This window comes from Copadichromis virginalis, linkage group LG12, assembly GCF_057382275.1.
Source record: "Copadichromis virginalis isolate Kocher_CV1m ecotype Utaka linkage group LG12, C_Virginalis_male_GT1.1, whole genome shotgun sequence".
In the NCBI taxonomy this organism is placed as follows: Eukaryota; Metazoa; Chordata; class Actinopteri; order Cichliformes; family Cichlidae; genus Copadichromis; species Copadichromis virginalis.
Genome location: NC_140629.1, coordinates 738800 through 759379, shown reverse-complemented (window position 1 = coordinate 759379; position 20580 = coordinate 738800). Strand labels below are relative to the sequence as shown.

Genomic DNA, 20580 nt, shown 5'->3' with positions numbered 1-20580 from the left:
ACATTTTCGCCGACCAATCAAAGGGTTGCCGATCAATGTTTCTACTATCGATGCGTAGCCCCTGTTGGGCCACCCAGTGATCTCACATTACTTCATCCAGCTATACTAATCGTCAACAACAGGTGTGTTCGGGGAACCGGAATAGCGAGCTCAGAGTTAGCGCGATGATTTGGTCTTGGATGTTTCATTTGATCTTGGATGTAGTAAGCGACGTACGAAGCACAGGGCCCAGGTATTGAAAACCCGCTGGCATCCTGGATGACATCTGTGTTTGGACAATGGTGTGGCTATATCAGTGATGTGCTCATTGGCTGTATTTTTGGGAATATTGGTCATCGCTGGTTGTTGTATCATTCCTTGTGTCAGAGGATTGTTGGTAAAGATAGTGGCGAGGGTTACGAACCCTGGCTGGGTTGAGGGCATCTACCAGATGAACCTGGAACCCATAGAGTGGGGCAGGGAGTGATACAACATGAAGTATGGTGACATTCCTGTGGGAATGTCAAAAGAGGGAATGTTGGGATTCAGAGATTCTTTTATTACTACCATATAATTTGCCTTATGAAGAATGTATTAATAACATGTTTCACAGTATCACTTATCAGTAATATTTCTTACAGGGTTTATATTGCATTGAATATGTCTGTCATCACATTGACCTTTCTATTTTATAGGTTGAGTTCATTTTATACACAATGCATAAATGTGCTTGGTTAAGAGTTGATGTTCCAGTCTAGAAGGTTTTAAGCTTCACTGGTGAGAGTGTCCAGATGATACATGTTGAGGGGAGATGAGAACATAGCAGGTTAATTGCATGCATGCTTACAATACACATAGTCAGGTTTGAGTGAAGGCCTAAGCGTCTTCTACTCCAGTCTGAGACTGGCTGCTAAAGTACTTTACTTAGTGATTAATGACGAGGGTCCAATTATTAGCTCTCAGAAATGCTAAGACCTGAAGTTATTACCTTAAAAGGCAAGTAATGAAGAAAGGAGAAGTTATATGTCAGTTTATAGTTATTAAAAGTATATGTGATGTACCCTTGTTTGCACGAATTGAACTTTTGTCCATCTGTCACCCTGTATTTTTGAACTGTATTGACGTAGGTGTGATATGTTATCCTATAAAACCAGAACCCAGTGTATTTTTGTCAGAGCAACCCATTCTGTATGCTGACGGTTGGTTGTTCTCCTGTGATAATAAAACTCATCGTTTGATTGCACTTTTCCGGAGCCTCCGTTGTTTTTTGTCTGGTCTGAAGTTGATCGATTTCGCAACAGTATGCACAAATATGACCCAAGATGGGACTCGCCAACCTGGATTGACTCAATAGGAGTTCCCAGGGGAGTTCCAGATGAGTATAAGTTAGTTAATCAGATAGCGGCCGGCTTTGAAAGTGTGTTTCTATGGATAACTCCGAATAAAAATGTCCATCGCATTAACTATGTCCATTATAATGTGTTGAGACTCTCTAATCTCACTAGGGACGCGGTAGAAGGCCTTGCGGAACAATTAGGCCCGACGTCGTTAATGGGAATCCAGAATCGAATGGCCCTGGACATGTTGTTGGCTGAGAAAGGTGGTGTCTGTGCCATGTTTGGGGACATGTGTTGCACGTTCATACCCAACAATACTGCACCAGACGGTACGGTTACTAGGGCGCTTGAGAGTCTGAAAATGTTATCTAAAACCATGCATGAGCAATCAGGTGTGAACACTGGACCGGGAGACTGGTTCACGTCTGTCTTTGGGCAATGGAAGAGTGTTGTTATGTCTGCCATGTTTTCTTTTGTTGTTTTTCTTGTCATATTGATGATTGGATGTTGTCTCATCCCTCTGGTCCGGCGGCTTTTAGTAAAGATGCTGGAGAGAGCCCTGAGCTCAGGCTCAGCAGGTTCAGCTGCGCCGGAGTCCATGATGCCTTTGAGGGAGATTGTAGGCTGGACGGAGGAGTGAGACAAATCCTGGTGTAAGTTGGGCTCGCAAGCGAGCCCAAGAGGAGGAGTTGTCAAGAAAAACATGTAATTTCACTGCCATTATTTCATTATTATTTCATTAGTCTGCATCACTTAGTATCAGTTGATCATCACCATTATCATGTATCATTTATCATTTAGTAAATCTGCTTAATCTTGTATTCCAGAGCACGCAGAATAAGACACATTCCTCTGTAATATTCTATTATGCAAAAACCACCAGCATCTCTGTGGCTCCAGGCGGCCCAAAGTAAAGTCAGATGAGGACAGCGACCTTTTGTTGGCCTGGACAGACAATCTCACAAACTGCACACTCGGACACACAATTGTTTAGACCAGATGTTTTCCCTCATCCATATCTGGGAACATAAAGCCTGAGAAAGTGTTAGGTTTCTGAGAAGCTGAGTTCTAGGAAATGTTCTGACGTCATATTAGGCTATAAAGCTTTCTGTAACGAGCAGAGAAGATCGAAGACCGGCTTCCCACACTGTATAACTGTGTGTGTTTAATAAATCACTTTTTGGACACTTCTGGGGACTCTGTCTGTGCTTATTTTTCCTTCCAAATAAAAAGAACCTTTACAAAAGAACTGTGCATTTCGTGTTGTTAAGACTGTTTCATCTGGGACCATTTTGCAATCTAACGCAAGCTTAATTAAGGATTCTGTTTGTTTTATTCCTTCTAAGCCCAAATGAATTTCTTGTGAATCTGTCTACTGTGAGCCTGGTGATTTTGTTACTGATGCCTGACTGCCAACTGTATAAAACAAAAAACTACACACAATATTCGAAGCACATAGCGCACAGTCGTAAATTCACCCTAATTTTGGTATGATCTGAGCTCAGGCACTGGGTGACTGAGCATAGCACTTACGCATGTGAGCGAGGGGGGAGAAACTGCTGCAGGAGAAGCGTAGACAGGCAGACAGAGGAGAGCTTAAGTTTGACCAGGTACCAAAGCAAATCATTCATACTGTACAAATAATGTAAATATGACGGTGTATCACAAAAGATTGATATCAAACTGATCACTTGACCCATATTACGTTACTTGCTCTTGGAGTGAATCAACAAATGGGGAAATGAAAATCCGAACAACAACAATGATGTTTTTTTAGAGAGTCTTAGCTTACATGTGTGTTTATTTCATATTTTCAGTTGTTTCCCTCCACGGCTAAACAAAGCACTGTAATCGGTTTCAGTTATGTACTGATGAACACAACAATTGACATAAGTGGCTTCTTTCAAAGAAAAAACTCAGGTAGATTTTATTTTATATATTATGCTTTGTATGTTGTTCAGTATATTTCTATGCAAAACAAGAGGAATTTCAATACACAGCAGTATATTCACAGCTGAAACCAGATATTTACATACACTTTAGGGAAAAAACATAAAAACATTTTTTTTTTCTGTTAAACATCAATTTAGAGTGAACTTGCAACTAGAAGATCACTGGCTGCTCTCTGCCCAGCATGGAGGTCACTGCAAACTCTCGGTACCTCAGCAGAGCTGGCAATATCATCAAGGACTACTCTCACCCCAGCAACCAACTGTTTGAACTATTACCGTCAGGCCGACGGTACAGGTCACATAAAACCAGGACAAACAGATTCAGGGATAGCTTCTTTCCCAGAGCTATCACCGTAGTAAATAAGAACAAAAACAATTGAACCTATTCCATACCGTCACTGTCATTATATTATGCTGCTATTCATACTGTCATTATATTAATGCTGCTATCCTGTATATATTGTACAAACTATTGTTTGAGTACTTACGATTGTTTTTTTGTACTTTTTATATTTTACATTTATATTTATTATTGAAACTTGCACCAAGGGAGTGGCACTCCAATTTCGTTGTACTCTGTACAATGACAATAAAGGCTATTCTAACTTGTTTTGTTTTAGATAAATAAATATTGAAATATCTTTTGAATTAGTTAAATGTCAGAATATATATAGAGAGAGAGCTGTCTATTATTTATCACTTTCATCAAATTTAGGAGTACATATACACTAAGTTTATTGTTAATTAAGAAGAAAACTGCAGATGATTGCATTCTGATCTTAAGCAGCCTCTGATAGGTTAGTAGAGTCGGATTTTTTAGTAGAGTCCTCTGTCCTCTGCTGGATGTGTTGGAGAACACTTTCAGCCCTCTGAGGACTGCATACCACTGCCTGAGCCAAGCCAATGTGCCACTAAGCTCCAGCCAGTGTCCACACTGCCAGAGGTCTCCACACATGCTGGTTCGGTGTCTGTCTCCGCTGAAGGGTCAGAGGAACCCGTTTGAGCTGTCTGTCTCGGCTGGAGGGCCCAAGGGGCCCATTCAGCCACCTGTCTATGCTGAAGGGTCAGAGACCTGTTCGGCCTCCTGTCTCCTTTATAGTCGAAAAAGATGTGCTCCTGGGCGCACTGGCCCTGCTGCTACTCACATCGGGCATGGACCTGGACCTCCAGCAGGCCCCGGGGACCTACATCACACCTTGCTCTTGCCTCCCTTACAGCTGAAAAAGGTCCATGCTTGTGCCCTGGCCCTTCTGAAATTCCCTCTCCATTTAGCCGAGGCAGTGAGTCGGCCTCCTGTCTCCCTTACGGTCGAAAAAGATGTGCTCCTGGGCGCACTGGCCCTGCTGCTACTCACATCGGGCATGGCCCTTGCCCTCCAGCAGGCCCCGGGGACCCACATCCTCCCCTGCTCTACTCCCCCACTAGCTTCTTCTCCTGCAGTTACCCTCCACCACATATCCAGCACATATCCAGCTAACCCTAACCCACTACAATTCGTCCTGATTGTAGCACAAGTGGAACCAATAAGCAGGATTCATTGGCAAGCAGACAACCAGTTCCAACTACTGGGAAGAACCAGTGCGATGCATTTTGTGGTACGCGTCGTGGTAGCTCCTGCTAGGATTTAGGACAGACCTGAGGCTGATGAGAAGGATCTGGGTGTTGCAGGGCCGTCCTGGCTGACACGGCGCTGCGTGAAGCTCTGGGATGCTGCCTCTGGACTGGCACACTGGGGTGGTGGTTCCCCTGTTTAAAGACCTAGACCTGAGCGTGTGCTCCAACTGTCACACTCCTCAGCCTCCTCTATGCCAGGGTGTGTCTGTCAGTCAGGCCTCTGATTCAGGAGGAAGCAGTTTGTGTCCTGGTCATGATCACTGGAGCAGCTTGTTATCCTCTCGACTGCAGGGTCTGTGGGAGTTTGTACAACCAGTCTACATGTGGTTTGTGAGGCTTCTACTTTTGTAGGATCTTCATCTTACAGTACAAAGAGCCTTTGCTGCAGCTGTTGTTGTGTTTTGGCGCCTCATGGATAACTTTTCATGTCATTTGAGTTTCAGGCTTGTTGGTGTTGCTGAGCTGTGTGCATCGTCTGCGTGGGTTTGTCAGCATAATGGGGCTCATATTAAAATGACTTTACAGTCACAGAGAAAAACTTTAAAACACAAAATCAACACTTTGAACCATCGTGGAAACTACGTGTCCTTACTTGTCATCAAATGATGAGTGTGCGTCCTCACCAGGTGTCACAATCATGTGTATCAAAACGTGTGTAACTGTTAAACAGCAAAATGTGTTAAAGCTGAAAGTCTGACTGTTCAAAGGTGAAACTACAAACACTTGTACATATACAGCTCCCTCCATAATGGCCTGAGGAAAACCAAAGACCTGATGTGATTTCATGTTTTCTTTGTTTCACAGTTTAAAGGTTTGTGGTTCTGTTCTCAGACCTTTGTCACTCACATGTTGTGCATCAGCTGTTTATGTCACTGTGCAGCCAAACTAACTCCCCTCATGTGTTTCCTTTGCAGCTGCTCCTCTGGATAGCATTGAGTCCCTGGCTGCCTACTACGTGAGCTGCGTCAGGCAGGTGCAGCCGGACGGCCCGTACAGAGTCGCTGGATATTCTTCTGGTGCCTGTGTAGCATTTGAAATGTGCTCTCAGCTGCAGACCCAGAATCAGCCTGTGGAGTTCCTGTTTCTCTTTGATGGCTCACATTCATATGTGGCAGCGTACACACAGGTCAGAGAAACACTCGCGCATCTTTATTTCATGTATATGCTGTATAGCGTGTGTGATGTTGGTTTTGAAGGATGAGCTCTGGTCACATGATCTGCATGTGAACAGGTTTAACTGTGTTTTTGATTTGCAGAGCTACAGAGCCAAGCTAACACCCGGCAACGAGTCTGAGGCTGAGACTGAAGCCTTGTGTGCCTTCATCCAGCAGTTCACTGGCATTGAATACAACAAGGTATACTGTCTCTGACCCACAGGTTCACACACAAGTATTCCTTTATGTGGCATCAGCGTTAAAGGCCACACAACCTGAGCTTTTGCCTCACGGCGCCTGTAAGGTAAAGATGGTGACTGTAACACAGTCTGGAGCTGCTGTTCCAGCACAGTCTGTGTGTGGTGCAGGTTTGACTCAACAATGATGTGATGTTTGGAGCTGTTATGGAGACTAAAGTAAAACATGCGGTTAAATCAAACCTTCGTACAGTTTCTCACTGAAAGCTGACATTTGTAACTCCTGAATATCAAAACATCTTCATTTTGCATTTTCATATACATAAGATCTGTGATGTTCATTAATTATGTGTCACTTACTTTTCTGAAAACAACAATATCTCCGCGAGCACGCGGTAACGTTTACTATGAACTTACAGTCGTCTCCATGGTTACATCCTACAGCTTTTGGAGACTCTGCTCCCGCTGTCAGACCTGAATGCACGCGTCAGTGTGGCCGTGGACCTAATCACCTCCGCTCACAAGGACATCGACCGAGACTCACTGCACTTTGCAGCCTCCGCCTTCTACTACAAGCTAAAGGCTGCTGATGCATATGTACCTACTGCAAAATACCACGGCAGCGTGAAGCTGCTGCGCGCCGAAACCAGCAGCGAATATGAGCAAAACCTGGGAGCTGACTATAAGCTCAGCGAGGTACCGATGCACATTTACATCAGTCTGTAGTACTTATCTTCACTGTGCGTGTGTGCGCTTGTGTGTGTTTCTATAAACTCTGTCTGAGCCTTCCAATGTTCAAACTGTGTACTGCGTCTTTCTTCAGGTCTGTGATGGCGAGGTGTCGGTCCACGTCATCAAGGGAGATCACCACACTTTCCTAGAAGGCGCGGGGGCGGAGTCTATCAAGAACATCATTCATAACTCGCTGGCTGAGCGAGCTGTCAAACCAAGGGAGGGTTAAACATCCACCGTCTCTTCACCCTAATTCCTCAGCTTTCCCCAAACTAGACTGTAAATGTGTCGTTATAGGAAGTGTTTGCACTGCTTATGTTTACACGCTACTGTTATCCTAATATCCCAAATGTTAATGGTTAGTGAACCAGTCGACATCCCATCATCTCACAGCTCCATCGATTCCAACTGCAAGTTTTGTTTTTTGTTGCCATATGTTGTTGTTTGCAGAAGTTCATCCCACAACAAAATAACGTGGTTAAAAAATTAATGTAACAAAGTAACAAACACTGACACATTGATTGAATCCTGAATTACATAACATCACTCAAATTGGTGTTTCTGCTCATGCAGACATCAGTAGACAGGCAAACGCGCTGCGACCAGCCTGATGAGCGACTGTGGAGGGAGGGCTGACCCTGCAGCCGTGTTTCTGCACACTAACTACTCGTAACACAAGTTGGAGGCATTTCTTTATTTTGTGATATTTGTTTACTTTTCAGTCATGTGACCACACAGTCATCAGTTACAGTGGCAACCAGCAAATGTTTACGTTGTCAATAAGTTAACAACAAATTAAGTGTTTCATAAACTGTGTTTTAACAATGACACTCGTGTTACTGTAATTTACAGACCAGTTATTTCACTAATTCAGAAGAAAAACTGCTTCTCTTCATGATGGACTGTGTCAAACACACGCTGTTGTTCTGACAGACGCCTGTGACAGAGGCGTCGCTAAGGACCAAATGTGTCTCTTCAGAGGTTAATCAGAGATGTGAATGATCACTGTAACAGTCAGATCATATTTACTGATGTAACCTCTGAGAAACTGTTTCCTTTTAAAGGCTTTGGTCCAGAGATCTAAAACCTCAGCAAATAATCCAAACCTGAGTACAACAGCTGGCCTGAGACCTGTGATTGGGTCAGTGAAGGAAGCTGCTGATTGGAGATGAATGTGCTGAGGAGTCACAGTACGATGGACGTGACAATAAAGGCCTCTGTGTTTTATTGTAACATTTCTGTTATGTTTTGTAGGACTAATAAGGGCCTCAACAGTCGCTCAGTGTTTTCCTTCATTGTAACGAGCCTGTCCCGTTGGATCTATGATTCCTGTGCTTTTGTTGTCGTTACTATTTCTGATCATTTATCTTGTAAATATAGTTTTTGGGTTTTGTTTTTTAGAGGATGGGTCAGTTTATCAGGGACTGAAACACAAATCCTGTTGGCCCAGAAAATTCTTAGTCGCTGTTGGCGCCACCCGACCGTTTAGTTCAGACCATTAAAGTAACGACTGGTTCTATATGACACTTTTCTACATGCAACAAAGGTGGTGATGGAAGGAGGAGAACAAACTTTTTTGTCTGTATTTAATAGCACAATGAAGACCAGACAGCAAAGCAGGGAGGGAGAAATAAAGGGCCTCAGGTCAGAGTTGAACCCGGCCGCAGCATTTACCCCATGACCAGGTGACGTGGTCACCCGCCCGACCCTTACGCACAGCAGTATTTCACTTCAGCTACCAGGAGTATGTGGGTCGAGCATGCAGACTGAACTTTAGCTGCATGTTAGAAAGCCGAGTTTATGAATGAAGGCTAGAACAAATGTCCCGGCTGAAGGAGGAGGGGCTGCAGAGGTGTATAAACACAGGTGGGCGGGGCAGGGCTAGTGTGCAGGATGACTCAGTGACCTACACTGACCCGTGTTGGTGAACATTTTGTTAAAGTTAAATGTTTTCAAGCTGACAAGTAAATTATCCAGCGAGCTAAGTTGAGCTGACCGACGTGCAGTAAGGTTTTCATGCTCTTCACTAACAGCTGATCGCTGAGAATATATCAACAGTAATAATGTCCTGTAATTCCCACGGCTCTGTATGTCACACCTGCGTATGCTTCCCCATCACATTCATCACCTGTTCCTCTGGTGTCTCTGATTGGAGCACGCAGGTGTGTGGAGCAGAGTGAAATCACACACCTAATGCTGTTTTATTCAACCTGGATCTTGGAAGTTTTGATTAACATCAGTGTCAAACATGAACTAACTCTTTGTCCCCTTCAACATTACATGTTGTTTTTTGAAGTAACAGGTTCAGTGATCTTAAAAGGCTGCGGTAACGTGTCGCTGATAAAACACTGAGTCATTTTCAAATTATTCACTTTAGTTCAATTCAGCTTTATTGTTTTATGTGAAAGTCTCCACCCTGTGTCCTTCACTTATCTTTATCCCAGGTGTGAATTGTTCACAGGACTTAAAAGAAGGACGTGTCTGTGGAAAAGGCTCCGGCCAACCTAAACTCCTCCCTCATCAGGACACAGAAGAGCCGCTGAGGCAGCGCCTTGGAGTACGCTGCTGGTCGCGGCACACAGGTGCGCAACAAGATCTCCCGGCCTGCTGGAGGAGGGAAGTCTGGTACTCTGCTGCTTCCCCCAGTTTGCTTCTTGTCAGATCCCAAGTCCTCATCGACGGGCGCCAGAAGGGCAGCCTAAAAGGGCAAAGGTCAAATGTTAGCAAACAGCAACCGATTCTGAAGAAATGTGCTGTGTGATATTCAGAAGTACTGTAACCCGAGTCTCCCACAGAGACCTGATCCAGACTACAGCTCACAAACACAGCTCCTCTACTAACACCTCACTGCAGCTGCACGCTGCTGATCCTGTCTGTGATTAGAAATGATTTCAATAAAGTAAAACAGAGGCTCGTTTTCTATGAGCGTAAACAGGGATCTCTTTTTCAGTCTCAGTGTAACAAACGTGTTTACTGAATAAGTCTTTCAGTAAAAATGTTTTTGTTAATTCAGTAAAATCTGCAAAGATGACTTGTACTGTTGGCAGCAACAAACAGAGACAACAGAGTGTGGGACAGACAGGAAGTCAGGACACGTCTATGTGCTTCACAGTGGGACTAGAACATGAACATTTCTACACACACCACAGGCAGCAACTGTGCAAACCTCCACGTCACCAAAAACACCCTGCAGGTCCCATCAGAGCAACGGCAGAGAAAACAGATGAAAGGTCTGTTAGAGAGAAAAACGCTTCGCTGCTTTCTTACCTGTATGACACCAAAAGGGTTTTGTTTTTTTAATAATAAAGGCTTCATGTTTTACAGTTAAAGGTAAAGCTCATGCAAACATGCAGGCTTATTTGTCTGATCAATGCAAAAGTTCAAACATGTCTCTTTCAAGCCTCATTATCAGCTGAGATCATAGTAAAGACACAGACAGGATCCTGATCCATCTGTTCTTTATATAATTACTGTTTTTACTGTAATGTAGAATATCATGGACATAATACACAGACTGCAGCCTAAATACTGCTAAAAACAGCCCTTTTTATTTTTAAGGTTTCACGTATTAACCTTTTATTATAAAAGTCACCTGATCCTTAGCAGGTGTGTATACAGAAATACACCAGGTCATTATTTAAGCAAAGCGAAGCCAAACTGCTCCTGTGTGACAGATGAAGTCCACCTTTAAACAGCATTTAGATGCTGCTAATGAAACTCGATTAGTGGCAGCACTGGTCTGTGGGCTGGGGACACTGGTGCCACCAGTACAGCGCGCACTTTTCACAGCGCCACCATGTGGACCAAACTGTATTCTGGGTCAAACCTGATGTTTTATCATTTACACTGAACAAAAATATAAACGCAACACTTTTGCTTTTGCTCCTGTTTTCCATGAGCTGAACTCAGAGATATGAAACATTTTCTACAAACACAAAAGACCCGACACTCGCAAGCAATGTTCCCTCTAAGCTGCGCGCGTACACAATTGCGCACTGCTGGCACGGTCTCTGCACAGAAAATCTGCGTTGCGCGCACAAAAAAAAAAAAAAAAAAAAAAAAAAATTCACCTGAATTGAAATTAAAATGAAAACTTTAACAATCCTGTTTTGCAGTGTTAGTCAGTGACTGGCTGCTCCCGTATAGGATTAGAACGAGGCCACCTTATCCCGTAGTCCAGCCAATCACGCGATTCACATTCGTATATACGCAGCTAATCAACGTCGCTGTCAGGCTCTGACGCGTCCTTATGCGCCGACACCGGTGTTTTAGCAAAGCGGCTGATGTGGAGTGAAGCCACGTTAATGACAACGTGTACAACCATTGGAGATGTGAGCAGGACCGACGGAACAACTGACGGGAAAAGTGTGGACTTTATACCAGTTTTTAAATTGTGTTGATCGGCCGCGTACAACCAGAGTTATGATAAAAATATCTGCAATGTTTGGTTTTCTTCCTGAATACTGTCGTTGTTTATATTTACTGCGGGAAGAAACGGTGAAAACGCCGTTTTATAAGGAAAACGCTCGAAAGCCTGTGAGCAAAAACAACACCCCACCACCCTTTCCTATTGGTGGAAAAATGTACCATGTGGACCAATCAAAAATTATATGGCAAGGGTTAGAAACGGGAGGAAGTTTTAGGAGTGACGGCGGTGCTTGGAGATGTGAGAGATTTGCGACGTTTAGCGCAAATCTTATGTAGTGAGTGTGTAGTGTAGTCAGCAGTTTTGTTGTGTGTGTCAGAACAATGAGGCGACTGCTGAATGTTACAGGTGTTACAGCAGTGATACATCTGCTGTTGTCCTGCAGGTATCAGGCTGTTGTTCTCCTTCATCTCATAGTGGACACAAATTATTTTTTGGAGTGGCACAAATAATTTGTGTGGCATCAGATTTGATGCAGAACAGCTGATTGTTCTGTAAATAGTTTGAAATGTTTAATTAAAAAACGCCTTGGCTACATTTTTAGGTAAACAGCTGCAAAAAACTTTGTTTGCATAACTCGGTTACTTTTTTGAAGAAGTAACTATATAATTAATTGCCCAACATTGGTCATTATATCCTGTATTTTGCAGACAGAGTTACAGACTCTCTCCCAGACCACAGACTCATAATACAAGTCAGAGCTTTATTAAAAAAAAAAGAAAGAAAGAAAGTTGTGTTTTCAAAATTAGAGTTATTTTTACTTCCAATAGTGTTAACATACTGCACAGGTCAGGAACAAGATTTTTTGTTACATTTTCATTGTAAGTGGGCTGAAGCAGTTAATTAAAAGTAGTCTAACATGCCACACCTGTGAGGTGTGGCATGTCAAGGTGCTGATTAGACAGCATGAATATTGCACAGGTGTGTCTGAGACTGCCCACAATAAAAGGCCACTCTGAAATATGCCGTACATGTGTAGCACAATGACACATGTCGCAAAACCAGTCAGGATCCGGTTCAGCTCATGGAAACAAAAGTGTTGTGTTTATATTTGTGTTCAGTGTAACAAATACTGAGACGTCTAATAATGTTGTGTGTTGTTCATCTGAGGACGCTGCAGAGAACCAGATTATTTTTATTATCCTGTTTGTCTGTTATGTGAACCTTTAGAGGATGTACCTTATAAAGACTGAGTGTGTTTATCGCACTATGTTAAATGTAACTGTGAGCGACACGAGGCTTACTGCTCATGGTTACCTCATCAGTGGTGAAGTCAGCCAGCTTGATGCAAGAAAGAGGAAGAACAAAAGGATGAAAGAGCAACACACAGATGAAAAACAAAAACAGACTTTCTAACCGACAGAGCTGAAATCTGAACATGTCACCAGCTGCAGGAGGCAACGCTCTGAACCACGTCGTTCCTCCTCCAGATGGAGCTTTTACTGCCTATAGTCTCTTGACATACAATGGTTGGATTGTCCTATGATACTGTATCAGCTGAGCCTCAAATTCTTATGATCTCGAGCTTCAGTCTCAGTGAATCCTTAGTTGGCTCAGATGCATCATCTGGTGTTTGAGTGTAACAAGGTGGTTGTAACACAAAAGGTGTGTATGTGTTTGTGTAAACAGGTGAGTGTGGTTTGTAGTGTCCAACTAAAGCAGCGTGTCTAACCAACCACATCTCCAGGGCTGAATCAGGTGACCACGAGCCATCGCTCCACAGCTGCTGAGGGAGCTACAACCCTCATTCAGCCTTTCATAGACATACGGCAATGAACTGTATGAACAATAAACTTTATTCATACACACAAATCCCTTTAGGGTTGTGTCAGCGAGGGCAAACGTGCCACATCAAATACATGGAGCTACAAGCTGTGGTGACCCACTGTCAGTAAGGGAGCTTTATTACACACACACAGCATCAAATCATAACAACAGTTACCTCAAGCTACTTCTATGTTATAAGGCAAAGACCCTGCAGTTACACAGGGAAACATTAGGTGACCGTCTGTGAGCGACAGTGGGAACCAAAGCCTCTAACAAACATCCATCGATAGATGAGGGGCAGACGGGCTGAATGCAGAGAGGTCTACTAACACATGTTGAGTGAAGAAGAAACACCCAGTGCATTATGGGGAACTTAGACCTATAACTTAGACCTGTGTGCGCCTTAGCATATGCTACTTCCGGCGCATAGCGCTTAGTTTCCGGTGTGATATTCGCTCCTTGTTCACGGTCGGGTTTTTCAACCAAATGGACGAATCAAGTGGCAATTTACATTTTTCGAGATGTCGAATGTATCTGTAGATGATGTTGATCGACTTGTCGATATTTCCCCCCCGCGCCTCAGAGCAAACGAGAGAAAGGATTCAGATTTTATACTTCTCAGTATCTGTAAACAGCGCTCCCTCGTTTATCGCGGGAGTTACGTTCTAAAAATAACCTGCGATTGGTGAAATCTGAAGTAGCCAACTTTATTTTTCACAGTTATTATCAATGTTTTAAGGCTGTAAAACCCGTCACTACACACTTTATACACTCAGACCGACATGAACATTTTCACACGTTTCTCTCCTGTTTAAGCTCTCAAAGCTCAAACCTTCGTAGACAAATAAGTCCAGTATTACAGAAACCAAAGATCAAACCGTGTTTTCAGGTCCAGCACATGAGAACAGAGCAGCTGAGAGATAATTCAACATCAATGAATCATTAATGAATCAATGAATCAGCGATTCTGTACTGCACAGGAGAGACGGCACGGAGGAGATCAACAATAGTCTGAAGCCAATCAGGACGCAGAACACAAAGCGCTGTGCGCAAAAAAAAAAAAAGCATGCAAACTTGCACAAAAAAAATGTGCGAAACAGCGAGGCCGCGTTATAGCGACAGACCAGACCAGCTGCACAACACAGACACTTCAAACCTGAGGACAAATCTGAGAGAACAGAAAAAGGAAAGGAAACTTAGCTTAGAACCATGCAGCGCTACAGGAGACGGCAGCACTGCAGAGGTGAGGACCGGCACCTGTTTGAAAGAGACAAATGCACACAAAATAAGTGTTTGTTGTAGAATGTGCAGCATGAAAGTAGCATGCATGTTTTGCATAGAACTGTTTTATGCATCTGCATTTCACAAAGAATGACAAATTGGTATACGGGACAACAAATAAAATCTAATGTATAGAAAAAAGATAATAGGATATGCCCATGACAATAAGAATGATAAAGGACTTCACAAAGTCAATTTATTGCTAAAGTGTGATCTTAGAAAATTGCTATTGTGCACCACACTAAACAGAACAAATTCTGTCAAAACTTACTTTTGCAAGATCCCACAAATGTTTTGCAAGATCTTGAGAGTTTTTTTCTTTGCATTTATCATGCTTCCATCAATACCTGTAAAGCTGTACAGAGTACTGCAGCTGGTTGTTAATGAATGCAACAAAGACCACCAGATCAAAGTACACCTAGCCACGAGTGTTTCCCCTTCCACTGAGCACTATCTTCATCTCGCAAAATACATGTTCAAATTTTTTTTCTTCAATGTGCCTTGCGAGGCTCCATAACATACCTATCAATCTGTGAGCATTTCTCAGAGGCTGCAGCAACTGCAGCTTTTGAGGAAGTTGCAACAGCACATTTGTGAATTCTCACGCGTAGCCCTACAGGAACACCCACAGTTACAAATACCATAGCGACCAACATCAGTGCTACTACTGCCCACAGTTCATGTAAAGGAAACATAACGGTGTCATACAATAAACTACAGAATCAGCATTGTTGTCTGTGAAGGTTCTCAGTCATTCAGGTCATCGTAGTCAAAGGAGCTTGTAAAGAAAAGCGTCTGGACTTCTTTAAGTTGCTTGAAGACGTTTCACCTCTCATCCGAGAAGCTTCTTCACTTCATCAGCATTGTTGCACAATTCAATCTTGTTACCCTTCTTTAAAGTCCACCACCTGTGCTGCAAGTGAAGTTGATGCATTAACACATTGAAAGTTGTGGCACTTCTCATTATTTGACGTGCACAGCTGCTCTGTGTGAGGGTCAAACATTTGTTTATTCAACACCTGTGAAGGTATCAGAAAAAATGCATAGATAGCAAGAGAAGCAAATTAAAGCACTGCACGTGCTTTACGTGCTATGACATGCTGCACGTCATAAAACCCAGTTTCTTGATTAACATTTTTAAGAGTTAAGTTGTAATACTTTTGTGCATTATTAAAACAAATCCTAAAATTCTGTATCACTGTGCTGTTACGAGAAGGTAGCTTGAATGTAGGTATCTGGCCCTGTGTAAATCTTGAGCATGAGTGATGTTGTGGGACAGTGCACCAACTACACAGGTACAACAGCCGGAGAACCAAGAACCAGGAACAGCTACTTGGCGATCCCGACACAGACTCCAGCTTTCCATATCTGCATCTGCAATGAATATTAATAGAGATAAAATACAATCTTTTATCCTGTCTTCCTTCTCTCAGCCCAACCGGTCGCAGCAGATTTGGCGCTATATAAATAAAATTGAATTGAATTGAATACAATTTGCGCTCTCAGAGTGCTTCTTGTTTGTTTTTGTTGTAATCTGACTGTGGATTTTGATGTTTTTAAAAGCATAATACAGCAAAAAAACAAACAAACAAACAAACAAAACCCAGAAGGCCTTTTAAATTTCTTTAAATATTGTTCTGCTTTAGTCAAATCAAAAGATTGTATATTATTAACTTGAAATTGAATTGTGATTTTAATTTTAGGAATAGAATTTTAAGAATATTAGTTTTTACTGTCTCCAAATGGACAGGTAAAAAGCAGCTTTGAATTGACAGACCTCAAATAATAATATATTTCTTGGATTCGAGGGGGCACCCAAACTCCACCTACACTACTGTGCTAGACAGCAAGATCACAGAACAGTGAACTCTTGGCACACACAAAAAATCCCCAGTGTAATCAATCCTCCACAGCAATGAAACACTGGATTATTGGGTACAGACACTCTCTTGTAGCCAAAAGGTCAGAGGGTTAGTCCTTTCCAAAGCTATCAAAACATCATTTAGCAGGGCAGCGGCAAACAGTGTCTGAAAAGTGACTTTTCATAACCACTGTCATACTTATTAGATATTAAATTTACAATTGTTTTCTTCTCTGTATTGTTATCCATTCAGAACCAATACAATTATCCTGATAGATGCAGAAGGGAATGTGATCTTCACAGAGCGCACCATGCTTGACTGTGACACAACCAAATGGAGCACCAGTTCTTTCCAGTTCAAACTGCAGGAGTGAAGACACAATGGAGGAAACCTACTCTGTGCCTTTCTGCATCATCTCTCCTTCCGTTACCTTTTCCTCACCATCTCCTTCAGCTGAGCCTCATGTGACCGCAAAGACTCATCAGCACTTTTTTTATTCAGCTAGTCACTAGCTGCCTCGTTAACATCAGTTTCATATATTTCTTACTTTTGATTTAATTTAAAGATGTATGCTAATTTTTTAAAAAAAGCAAAGATGCCAAAGGACATTTAGAGTTTTGTAGAGGAAAATATTTTACCTACATGTCATGAACCTTCTCAAAAATTATAGCTTGAATGTAATTTGGTAAATATAAGATTGGTGTGATGCCATTTTCTGTCATGAACGCTAGACATTGTGGCCCTTTCACACACATGGCAAAAGACAGGAGATGATCTGTGTTAGGCACATTACATGCAGTACGTTATGACTGGTTCTGACATTAGTGGTTTTAAATACAGCTTGTCTGGGTGAAGTGTAGAAAAGCTCGTCTGCGGTGCATGAATACATGCTTTTTGGTGTCCGATGTAACCTTCCATCCATGATTTACATTTTATGCTCTATTTTCAGGCTGCAGGCTAAATTGGCATCCTATGACAAGTCCTAGGGTCACATATATTTTTCTAGAAGATTTAAGTTCACACGAGTCATCACCAGGATTACTGGCTACTTTGTAAGTTTCTGATTACCCTTTCATTGGTGTTTAGGTAATTTTGCGTCACAGCATCAAATGTTTCAATGCACTGTTAAATGCACTGGATCTTGAAAAAACAGCCTGAAAATAAATAACAGTTTATCCAAACACCTCTCTTTTTGATTGTTGCATTATGATTACGGATACAAAATAACTGTCAGGAGCCATGTGCTCACACACATATCAGTATAGGCCTAGGAAGCTGGCTCCGCTGCTTCCTGCATGACTCTAGGATTTACCCACATGCAGGTGACGTATGAGTAATGTATTTATTAATGTGAAGAAAGCTTTTTGTAACCAGATTGAACCCATGGTTAATTTGACTTCTGTTCCCTAAAAAAAAAAGAGTTCAAACTTGATATGATTTGTGAGTAATATGTACATATGTATTTTGATCTTTTGTTAGTTTTTTCCATTTAAAATCTCCCTATGGTCATTTAACCAGTATCCCTGGTTTGCAGTGTTATGCCATTGTATGTACTTTAGCTGACCTGCAACTGTTTTCAAACAGTGACCCCTCCTGCCTGTGTGGAATATTGCACCCTTCAGGATGTACCTGAACATTTGGTGTATTTAAAGATTACCTTCTTATTTTTTTAACCAGCAGAATGGGCACTGGTATCTTCACATCAATGTTTTAAAGCAATACAGCATCTAAAGAGGTGTAGAGGAGTATAAATCTAGACAAGTACAAATAGAATACCAGTGGCACAGCATTAAAAAATAATGGGTTTTTTTTATCTGATTAATTTCAGCTGTGAAACAAATTTGTGGTTGTATTACCATCACTCCATGTTTATAGGCTGTATGTAAACATCTTTATAGTTTTCTTCATATACTGTGTGCTGTAAGCATCCACCAGTCCCAGAATTAGCACTCTCTGCTAAAGGCAGCAAGAGTCCACTAGACAAAACCAAAGCATGTTTTGTAAGATTTTGCATCACTGATTAAATATATCTGAATTTATTGATTCATGCAGGAGGTGTGTAGCACATGCTCACTTTAATGTTATGTTATAATTTGGTTGCTCTTCCCATTTTTAAAAACATTATCCTTTTTTAATGCTTGTCGGCTACCCCTTGTAGTCAAAGTGTGCATAAAGGGATTTCACGCAATATCAGGAGTTTCAAAAATGTGAACCATCCCACTGGATGGCTTCACATTATGTGAAAATGGGGGAGGGGGGATTCCAGTTATTCAATGGGACGCCGTTTGTAAACTGAATGATGCTGGAATTAGTAGCAACATTTTTCCACATTTAGCTCCAAGCCTTATTAAAAACATGTTTTTTCAAGTCATTTTTCACAATATTCAAATTTCCAAAGAGGAATTGGAAAATGTTCTTTCCCTGAAAATGTCTTTTACTGAAGCTGCATCTATCCTCTCCATCTCAAGGCCTACTCTGTAAGACTATTATAACAAGTAAGTTATACAGTCGCTTACATTTAATGCTTCATTGAGCTGTATGTTTAAGTGTAGAAGAAAACCAAAGATCAAAGACGACACAGTTCAGTGCCAGTTAGCAAAGATGATGCATTTTGTCCTTTGGATGTATCATATTGCTGGTCTCTGTCAGCCTCTGTGGACCTTCACCACCATCTGCACCACGCACGAGGGCTTGAGCCCATATTCAGATAGAGATGCAGAGTCGTTCACCAATAGCTTCCCAGCGACAGTCAGCCGGACTTCAGCCATAAGATATCCTACACACACAACAGAGGACAGAGATGAACCTCACAAAATATTTAAACATGTCAAAAACTATTATGTCAGGTTCCCTGAACACCACTGAAGATGCACACATTTTAAACACACTCCTGTGTCCAAAACTCCTTAGCAGTGACAACAAAGTTAATATTTCAAAATCATCCTCAGTGCACACCTTTTCCCCCACTGTGGTCAAGATGCTCTTAGCTGTTTGGTTCCTCCTGCTCAGGATTTCTTCAAAGGAAAAAAGGAAACAAAAAGCAGTTTTAAAAGTTTTTTGTTGGTGGTGTTTTTGACTTTCAAGCTCAATCAAAGCAGAAAAAGACTTCAAAACAAATTCAACTGAATGGATGGGTATAATCTTCCATTGAAAGCCAGCAAGAAATAACAGTTTTTTAGAGAGTTTTGGTCATCATACACATAACAGCAATCACTGCGTTTGCAATATAATCTGTGACTATTATGAAAGTAACATACATAACTTGAAAAGCTAAAATCAATCATAACATTAAGCTCACCTTGTTTTTGTGGAGAAGGTGATCAGGCTTTTTCTTCACGTCCTGAGACCAGGTGCACTGGATCATCACCAGCTTGTATCTTCATCCTTTTTCACTCAGTGAAGTCTTTCTCTTTGTTCCCTTTGCAACAGAAAACTACCGTGTGATCACAGGTGAAGTTAGGGATATTTTTCCTGTGCAGTTTTTATAGTGCTTCATTTGGTGAAGCTGTTGATCCACTTTGATCTCAAAGGATCTCGACGGTGGAAAAAAGTAATATTTCTCCTTACCATTAGGCTAAATATAGATATAACAATTTATAATATGTCAGCAGCATCCCCATAAGGGAGGTCTCCCTGTAGTGTCCCGAATGCAGATCCATTGTGATAAGAGAGAATGGATCAGATTTGAATGTCCTCTGTAAAGTGTGCACAGCAGTAAATGGACAGCCGTTTGAATTCTGCTTGCAGTGTTTGAGGGAATGGGAGAGTCCACGGCCTTGGAAAGACTGCTGTGAAAATCACTAAAAACACTACAAACCTGCCCAGATAACCTTTGGTTCATTGGAGGAAGTCCACGGATGTCCTTCTATCCGTCCCTGTCTCACCTCCTGGTTGAGTACAGCAAGTGGAATTGTAAATTTGTTGTTTGTCCTCGATGTAAGGTAAAGTTATGTTTTCTATGCCTGAAGAGCTATACTAAATGTATTTTTTTAAAGCGACTTCTGTGTACCATGCTCCAGCGGTGTAGCTGTATGGCAGAAGAAATAATGACAGAGACACAAAGCTTCCAAGTTTTACTTTTGATGTGGGAGTGCCTTATTTGTAATAATGTACCATGCTGTGTTTTTTAATTCTCTATCTCTCTAATTCTCTCCAAATCAAATATAATTAGTGTTGGTGTTACGGCCGAGAGGGCCCGGCTGTGGGTGTGGACTCAAATGCAGACACAGAGGGAGGCAAACGGGCGTGAACACAGTGCTTTATTTACAAGTGTCTAGTG

General features: G+C 41.9%; 1 protein-coding gene and 2 long non-coding RNA genes across 3 annotated transcripts; 2 read left to right on the top strand and 1 right to left on the bottom strand.

Moving 5' to 3' along the window:
* The first annotated feature begins 5787 nt into the window (after positions 1–5787).
* On the top strand, positions 5788–9276 carry LOC146696184 (fatty acid synthase-like). Its single transcript, XM_085474274.1, has 4 exons — positions 5788–6008; positions 6139–6237; positions 6678–6929; positions 7057–9276. The coding sequence occupies exons 1-4, from the start codon at positions 5919–5921 to the stop codon at positions 7192–7194; spliced, it is 579 nt and encodes a 192-aa protein (XP_085330400.1). The 5' UTR covers positions 5788–5918; the 3' UTR covers positions 7195–9276.
* Positions 9277–14336: 5060 nt separating this feature from the next.
* Positions 14337–17435, top strand: LOC146696183 (uncharacterized). Its single transcript, XR_014923179.1, has 2 exons — positions 14337–14401; positions 16554–17435. It is a non-coding gene; the product is annotated as an uncharacterized LOC146696183 (long non-coding RNA).
* An 863-nt stretch (positions 17436–18298) lies between these two features.
* On the bottom strand, positions 18299–20368 carry LOC146696182 (uncharacterized). The gene is made up of 3 exons (XR_014923178.1): positions 19600–20368; positions 19257–19315; positions 18299–19077 (listed from the first exon to the last, which is right to left on the bottom strand). It is a non-coding gene; the product is annotated as an uncharacterized LOC146696182 (long non-coding RNA).
* Positions 20369–20580: the final 212 nt, after the last annotated feature.

What these genes read in the sequence shown, in the direction of transcription:
- LOC146696184 (XM_085474274.1), top strand. Translation starts at nt 5,919, where the DNA reads ATGTGCTCTCAGCTGCAGACCCAGAATCAGCCTGTGGAGTTCCTGTTT. An exon ending in ATGTGGCAGCGTACACACAG is followed by an intron (nt 6,009 to 6,138) that starts GTCAGAGAAACA and finishes TTTGATTTGCAG; the next exon opens with AGCTACAGAGCCAAGCTAAC. An exon ending in CTGACTATAAGCTCAGCGAG is followed by an intron (nt 6,930 to 7,056) that starts GTACCGATGCAC and finishes GTCTTTCTTCAG; the next exon opens with GTCTGTGATGGCGAGGTGTC.